The sequence below is a fragment of the Narcine bancroftii genome, chromosome 5 (assembly GCF_036971445.1).
Source record: "Narcine bancroftii isolate sNarBan1 chromosome 5, sNarBan1.hap1, whole genome shotgun sequence".
In the NCBI taxonomy this organism is placed as follows: Eukaryota; Metazoa; Chordata; class Chondrichthyes; order Torpediniformes; family Narcinidae; genus Narcine; species Narcine bancroftii.
The window spans coordinates 241,895,829-241,904,449 of record NC_091473.1 but is presented as its reverse complement, the minus strand read 5'-3'; the positions used below and the strand labels follow the sequence as shown (position 1 = coordinate 241,904,449).

General features: G+C 52.1%; 1 protein-coding gene across 1 annotated transcript; it reads left to right on the top strand.

Annotated features, from left to right (window-relative positions):
- Positions 1 to 5,066: 5,066 nt before the first annotated feature.
- On the top strand, positions 5,067 to 7,538 carry LOC138765544 (collagen alpha-1(I) chain-like). Its single transcript, XM_069942574.1, has one exon. The coding sequence runs from the start codon at positions 5,067 to 5,069 to the stop codon at positions 7,536 to 7,538; it is 2,472 nt and encodes an 823-aa protein (XP_069798675.1).
- The last annotated feature ends 1,083 nt before the right edge of the window (positions 7,539 to 8,621 follow it).

The following is an 8,621-nucleotide window of genomic DNA, read 5'->3' as shown; positions in this document are numbered from 1 at the left end:
TAATGTTGCCACAAAACAATATGACATTTTCATAACCATAAATTCTGATTCTCTTCAGAAAACCCTTGAACATTTTCAACCAAAAGTTTGCCAGATTGTATAAACATTGGCAATTTTACCAGGCTTCAAGAACATACAACCAGTATTAGTCACTTACAATTTCTACAAATTCTTCAACCCATTATTCTAATTATATCAGTTGAACAAACTCATTCATGCAACCTTCTTCACGATGACTAACCTTATCCACCAAAAGTAGCAAGTGGCAATAAATGCATCTTCAGCTTTGGAAATCAAGAGCAAGTCATGCCCCAACAAACTTAAAACATTTTTTTTTAAAAACTGCAGATACTGCAAACCCAACATAAAAATAGAAATTGTTGGAAATACTAAAGGAGGTCGGGCCATATCTGTGGTGAGAAAAAAAATTAACATTTCAGATTCGTCAGAAATGAGGTGCGGGGCGGTGGAGGGTTCTTAAGCCGCAAGGAAAGTAGTTGGGGAGGAGTGAAGTCAGGATGACCATGGAATAGTCAAAATACAAAATGCAGAGGTCAGGCCAGGCAGGCCCTCCACTTCCAAAGTGGATAAACAAACAAGCTCACTGATATATCAATGATTTATACCAGGAAATCAGTTACCTGAAGTTGTAGAATTCAGTACAGTGTCCAGAAGGTCGTATCATGCTCAGGTGGAAGACGAGCTACTGTCCTTCAAGCTTGGATTGAGGTTCTTTGTCACAGCACAGGAGGCCTCAGATAGGTCAGAGTGGGAAAGACTGAAGTGACAGTCAACAGAAACCTCAGGGTCTCCCTTGCCAAGAGAAGACCACACTGTGAACACAATATTGGAGAAGTCAAAGCTGCTGCTTCACCTGGAAATACAGCTTTGGGTCCTTGGGTGGTGTGAAGAGGTGAAAAGATGCCAGTTGCTGCATGGGGTATGGTTGGTGGGAACAGAAGAGTGGACGAGGGTGTCATGAAGGGGACAGACACTGGGAAGGAGAGGGGAAGATCCTAGTGGAAATGGCACAAAACACAGAGGCTAAAGAGGTGGAAGAAGACTGGGGGGAGGAATCGATATTTGTTGTTTTCCAGAGGGGCTATGAGGAGAAGTAAAGAAACACGATGAGATTGAACTGAATTACAGGGAAATGTTAAACAGGTTAGGACTTTATTCCCTGGAGCATAGAAGAATGAGGGGAAATTTGATAGAGGTATTTAAAATTATGAGGGGTATAGACAGTGTAAACGTAGATAGGCTTTTTCCACTGAGGGTAGATGAGATACAAACCAGAGGACATAGGTCAAGGGTGAAAGGCAAAAGGTTTATACTTCACACAGAGAGTGATGGGCATGTGGAACGAGCTTCCAGTTGAAGTGGTGAATGCGGGCTCATTTGAACATAAGAATTTGGACAGGTACATGGATGGGAGAGGTATGGAGAGCAATGGGCTGGGTGCAGGCAAAAAAAATGGTTTGGCATAGAAGGGCCGAGGTGGTCTGTTTCTGTGTTGTAATTGTTCTATGGCTCTAAGTGATGTATTTACAAAATTAGATGGGAAGCCACATTTCAGGAAGAAGGAATATACAAAGACACCTTAATGGAAAATCTCATCATCTGATCAAATATGGAGGAGACAGAAGAAATGGGAGAAGAGAGTCCTTACAAGAGGCAGGGTGGGACAAAAAGCAGTCAAGATAGTGTAACAGTCAGTAGTCATGTTTTGTTAATCTAATGCTAGCCTTTCTCCTGTGATGGAGACAGAGATCCACAAAGGAAGGGAATAATTAGTAGGTGCTTTCAAATTGTAGCACCCAGGCAGCCCTCCTGGGGTCCCAGGTAAGATTACTGGGTAGTGTGTGCCTCCTGCACCTTTCAAAGAGCAGCCTAACCTACCTGTTAAATCGCCAATCCGGCAATTTAAGGGGGGATCCCGCCCCCTGCAATGACATGGTGAGTAATGCGTTACACAGCCGCAAGGAATCCCCCGTTCCCTGTGTTGTTTCTGACCCCTTTCTGTTTAAAGTTCTAGAGTAACTGGATGAGCCATTTCACCTTTCAAATAGGTGGAGGAGGACACCTGGTTAAGTTTTACTGGGTTCCCTGACCACCTCAAAGGTCGGTCTGGGACCCAGGTAGATTTTGATTAGGCTTGCCCAGTTCAGCACTTTTAAATAGGCCTGTACCTGAGTCTTCAACCTAGTAAATTTCCCAGTTAACCCCATTTTACAAGGCAATTTTAAAGAGCCTAGAGATGACAGCGTAAATTGGCAGCAAACCTATTTAAATTGCTAAGTTCTGCAGGAGAACAGAAAACAGCATCAATGGAGACATCAATGTCCTGGAAAAGAGTTTGTTGGGAGGAGGGGTGGGACCAAGTAGAATTGAAACAAAAAAAATTATTCTACATCTCTCGTTAAAAGATAAGCATAGTTTGGATCCAATGCAAGCATCCAAGCTACACTCAAGTGAATAGATTTGAAGGAAAAGTTGGTCATTATGAAAACAAGTTCAGCTAGGTGAATGAAAGTGCTCAAGGTAGGGTCTATGCTCAAAGAGAAAGTTTTTACTCAGTGCGAGAAGTTCAACCAGGTGAACAAGTGTGTTCAAGGCTGGGTTAATGCTCAAAAAAGCAGAGGGTGCCAGTCTATCCTGGAATTGGATGGAGATGCAAAGGGATTGTAGGAATGGTACAGATAACCCTGTTGGCACCAAGGAATTGGAAATGCTCAGTAACATAATACATCAGAGGTGTCATGGATACAAGTGGCAAGGGACAGGACGAGTAGAGAAACCACAGAGTCAAGGTAGAATGAAATATGTTCACTGGGGCAACAGTACCTTGAAATAACTGATCTATTAGGGAAGTCTAACTTGTGGATTTTGGGCAGAACACAGAAGCAGGCTGAGTGACAATGGGACACCAATCCTGCAAGCTGTGGAGGGAAGATTTCACAAAGAAATGAAGTCTATGATTATCAAGGAGACCATGATCTGATGTTGTATGGTAGAGTCATGTTACAAAAAAAAATAAAATTCATGGAGGTGTGTTAATACTGATGGATATTCTCCGCAACATTGCCAAACCACAAGAGTTTCATCCTTGTTAGCAGGTGTGAAACTCAGTAAGTAGATTTTTATAAGTTCAGAAATGGGTCGGGAATAGTAAGAGAGAGAGAGAAGATTAAATTTAAAAGTTCAAGGTGACACCTTACTGAAGACAAGAAAAGAATCACAGAAAACAATGGTGAACAAGGCAATGATTTTGATGAAAATCTGGGAGCATGATCAGTAAGTTTGTAGATGACAACTTAAAGTGGACAATGAAAAACGTTGTCCGGTTACAAAAGGGATCAAGTTCAATGGGGAAAATGGGGAAAGGAACGGTAAATAGCATTTTCTTCACGCACGTGATGCCTTTTTGGAAGTTAAGCCAGAATGGGACATGTACAGGGTCAGAGAGATCTTGGGGTACAAATACAGATTTGCAGGTGGTAATGCAGTGGACAGGGTGATGAAGGTATTTTCCATCGGATGAGTTGGGATGTCAGGTTGCAGTTATACAAGATGTTAGTGAGACTACTGAAATACTTGGGCTATTGTGCGTAATTACTGAATATGATTAAGTAAGAGGTTGAAGAAAAATTTACAAAGATGTTGACAGGACCAGTGGCCTTGAGTTACAAGGAGACACTGGATAGATCAGAGTTTTTCCTAGAGCAAAGGGAGCCAAGGGGTCACCTTAATTTATAAAAGCACGAGAGGCATAGATAGCTCCCATTTCTCCCCCCACCTGGAAAAATAAGATTAAAATTTGAGAGCATAGGCTTAGCATTTAAGAAGAAAGATTTGAAGGTAATCAGAGGGGCCAAGGGTTTTCCAGAAGGTGGCAAGTACATGGAATAAGTTAATAGGACAGAGGAAGTCAGTAAAATTATAATACATTAAACACACATTTGGACAGATACATGGATAAAAAGGGCTTAAGGGGCATAAACACAGGCATATTTGCAGAGCAGTTTGCACAACACTGTTACAGTGTCAGACAGCAGGACCAGGGTTTGAATCGCGCGCTGTCTGAAAGGAGTTTGTGCGTTCTCCCTGTGTCTATGTGGGTTTTCCCCGGGGGCTCCAGTTTCCACCCGCCATTCAAAACATACCGGGGTTGTAGGTCAATGGGGCTTGTGGGTCTATATTTTAAAAATTAAATCAAACTAAGTCAGGTAGGCACTTTGGTCAGAATGGATAAGTTGGGCCAAAGGGTTGTTTTCCACGCTGTGAGAGACAAATGGAAATTCTGTCGGACAGCAGAAGAGAGCAGTTTCTGATTAAGCATGCCTAGAAGAAAAGTGGAAGTGAATTTAACAAGTGAAAATAAAAATTAACAGATGGTAGAAATTTAAAATTACACATGCTTAACTGTGCTTTATTTGGAAGCTAATGAACACTGAAAATTTTATAACTTCTCAGCAAAATTTGTGGCAGAATGGAATTACACGAATACATTTATAAAAACGCTGAAGAAAAGTTGCAAGGCAACAGGGAAGGTTAAAGATAGCAGAGGAGGCTGTGGTGCAACACGAGAGGTTGACATTTGCAACACTACATTCACACCATCTCTACTAGAGCAAAACACGAAAATTTGCAGTCACCGGTGGTTGAAGTAAAAACACAATGCTGGAGAAACTCAGCAGGTCAGTGTCCTTTATGTAGCAGAGATAATGATACATAACAGATATTTCTGGTTTGAGCCCTTCATCAAAGTATGGAAAAATGTCAGCAGGTGCCCGAAGAAAAAGGTATGGGGGGGGGAGGAGCATGGTCGCAAAGGCAGCAGGTAATAGGTGAAGGTGGGAGGACACAGCAGCAAGTGGGGAGGAGGGATGGCAAGGTGAATAAAGAGGAAAGTGGGCGGAGAGTAGGTTAGCAGAAACCAGAGAAATTGATGTTAATGCCATCCGGCTGGAGAATGCCCAGTGTTGTTCCTCCAATTTATGGGTGGTCTTGGTGGGATAGTACAAGGCAACAGACATGTGAGTATTGGAGAGGGATGCAGAATTGAAATGGATGGCCACTGGGAGGTCCCTATCACCGGCGCGGACGGCGCGGAGGTGCCGGGCGACCGCCACCGGCGCGGTCGGCGCGCGGGTGCCCGGCCACCGCCACCGGCGCGGACGGCGCGCGGGTGCCCGGCCACCGCCACCGGCGCGGACGGCGCGCGGGTGCCCGGCCACCGCCACCGGCGCGGACGGCGCGCGGGTGCCCGGCCACCGCCACCGGCGCGGACGGCGCGCGGGTGCCCGGCCACCGCCACCGGCGCGGACGGCGCGCGGGTGCCCGGCCACCGCCACCGGCGCGGACGGCGCGCGGGTGCCCGGCCACCGCCACCGGCGCGGACGGCGCGCGGGTGCCCGGCCACCGCCACCGGCGCGGACGGAGCGCGGGTGCCCGGCCACCGCCACCGGCGCGGACGGAGCGCGGGTGCCCGGCCACCGCCACCGGCGCTGACGGAGCGCGGGTGCCCGGCCACCGCCACCGGCGCGGACGGAGCGCGGGTGCCCGGCCACCGCCACCGGCGCGGACGGAGCGCGGGTGCCCGGCCACCGCCACCGGCGCGGACGGAGCGAGGGTGCCCGGCCACCGCCACCGGCGCGGACGGAGCGAAGGTGCCCGGCCACCGCCACCGGCCCGGACGGAGCGAAGGTGCCCGGCCACCGCCACCGGCCCGGACGGAGCGAAGGTGCCCGGCCACCGCCACCGGCCCGGACGGAGCGAAGGTGCCCGGCCACCGTCACCGGCCCGGACGGAGCGAAGGTGCCCGGCCACCGTCACCGGCGCGGACGGAGCGAAGGTGCCCGGCCACCGTCACCGGCGCGGACGGAGCGAAGGTGCCCGGCCTCCGTCACCGGCGCGGACGGAGCGAAGGTGCCCGGCCACCGTCACCGGCGCGGACGGAGCGAAGGTGCCCGGCCACCGTCACCGGCGCGGACGGAGCGAAGGTGCCCGGCCACCGTCACCGGCGCGGACGGAGCGAAGGTGCCCGGCCACCGTCACCGGCGCGGACGGAGCGAAGGTGCCCGGCCACCGTCACCGGCGCGGACGGAGCGAAGGTGCCCGGCCACCGTCACCGGCGCGGACGGAGCGAAGGTGCCCGGCGACCGTCACCGGCGCGGACGGAGCGAAGGTGCCCGGCGACCGTCACCGGCGCGGACGGAGCGAAGGTGCCCGGCGACCGTCACCGGCGCGGACGGAGCGAAGGTGCCCGGCGACCGTCACCGGCGCGGACGGAGCGAAGGTGCCCGGCGACCGTCACCGGCGCGGACGGAGCGAAGGTGCCCGGCGACCGTCACCGGCGCGGACGGAGCGATGGTGCCCGGCGACCGTCACCGGCGCGGACGGAGCGATGGTGCCCGGCGACCGTCACCGGCGCGGACGGAGCGATGGTGCCCGGCGACCGTCACCGGCGCGGACGGAGCGATGGTGCCCGGCGACCGTCACCGGCGCGGACGGAGCGAAGGTGCCCGGCGACCGTCACCGGCGCGGACGGAGCGAAGGTGCCCGGCGACCGTCACCGGCGCGGACGGAGCGACGGAGCCCGGCGACCGTCACCGGCGCAGACGGAGCTCGGCGACCGTCACCGGCGCAGACGGAGCTCGGCGACCGTCACCGGCGCAGACGGAGCTCGGCGACCGTCACCGGCGCAGACGGAGCTCGGCGACCGTCACCGGCGCAGACGGAGCTCGGCGACCGTCACCGGCGCAGACGGAGCTCGGCGACCGTCACCGGCGCAGACGGAGCTCGGCGACCGTCACCGGCGCAGACGGAGCTCGGCGACCGTCACCGGCGCAGACGGAGCTCGGCGACCGTCACCGGCGCAGACGGAGCTCGGCGACCGTCACCGGCGCAGACGGAGCTCGGCGACCGTCACCGGCGCAGACGGAGCTCGGCGACCGTCACCGGCGCAGACGGAGCTCGGCGACCGTCACCGGCGCAGACGGAGCTCGGCGACCGTCACCGGCGCAGACGGAGCTCGGCGACCGTCACCGGCGCAGACGGAGCTCGGCGACCGTCACCGGCGCAGACGGAGCTCGGCGACCGTCACCGGCGCAGACGGAGCTCGGCGACCGTCACCGGCGCAGACGGAGCTCGGCGACCGTCACCGGCGCAGACGGAGCTCGGCGACCGTCACCGGCGCAGACGGAGCTCGGCGACCGTCACCGGCGCAGACGGAGCTCGGCGACCGTCACCGGCGCAGACGGAGCTCGGCGACCGTCACCGGCGCAGACGGAGCTCGGCGACCGTCACCGGCGCAGACGGAGCTCGGCGACCGTCACCGGCGCAGACGGAGCTCGGCGACCGTCACCGGCGCAGACGGAGCTCGGCGACCGTCACCGGCGCAGACGGAGCTCGGCGACTGTCACCGGCGCAGACGGAGCTCGGCGACTGTCACCGGCGCAGACGGAGCGAAGATCCTCAGCGACTGTCACTACCAGAGCACTTCACTAGTTTCAGGCTCTAAGGCACATTCCCTGTAGCCTTAATTTATTTTCAGCATTTATTCAATTTCCTTTAAGGTTACAATGGAACCTGCTTCTACCACTTTGTACCAGACTCCAGCCATATGCTGTCAAAAAAAAACCAAAACATATTACTCTTTATTCTCTTCACCCATATTTTATACCCATGACATCTGATCCAGGCTTCTCTTCATTTAATTTACTCCCATTCAATCTTCCTTTAATTTTATCTTAGAATAAAAGTCTCACCCTCTAATTTATTCTTGCATCTATAATCCCTTTCAGGAACCATCCATCCTGAACCATCTCTAACCACTTCAGATTCTTTAAATTCTTAGCAACCAGAATTGAACACAACTCTCCATTTGAGTTAAACAAGAAAGTGCAATATGGGGCCGAGTGCAATATGAAAATGTGCAGAAGCCATTCAACAGGTCATGGGGCATCTATAGGAAGGGTACTGTGGCTAGACTTGTTTTATAAAGATTCAACATGAATTTGCTGCTTTGATACTCTAGACATCTTGATAACAGATCAAAGCTGTGAATGCCTTATTAACCTCTTTTCCAGTGTCTATTACACAAGGATATTCACATCGGTAATGCCTATGTTTATATTGAGCAAAGTAGTACTGGTGGGCATGTTAGCATTTCCCAGTACAGAACAGTTAATACTGTGCAAATTTGCAGCCTTCTGAATTTCAAACTGAGCAACAATTAGAGATTCCTTCAAGCTGCTCAGCCTTTGATAAATCAATTGGCAAATTCAATATTCAGTTTGATCCAGTCAAACAGAGGAGGATCTAGGTTTGATGCAACCATTTGCAAAGGTATGAGACACTGTTTCAGAGAAGAAAAAGAAAATATCTAGAATTCTTCACTGAGCTGCTGAACACTTGGATAACAGCTGAAGGCAATCATGTTTGACAGTCTTAGGTACCCATGATCAGAGTCTGCTGAAACACACCCTGAGAACTCTCCTATCAAGAGTTAGTTTTTTGGGAGGGGGCAGGGGCAAAGAGATTGAGAATGCTGGTTAGGGGAATTATCAGAGCGCTGTCTTTAACTATTAAATTTCATCCACTCTCTTTCCTCCCTCTTC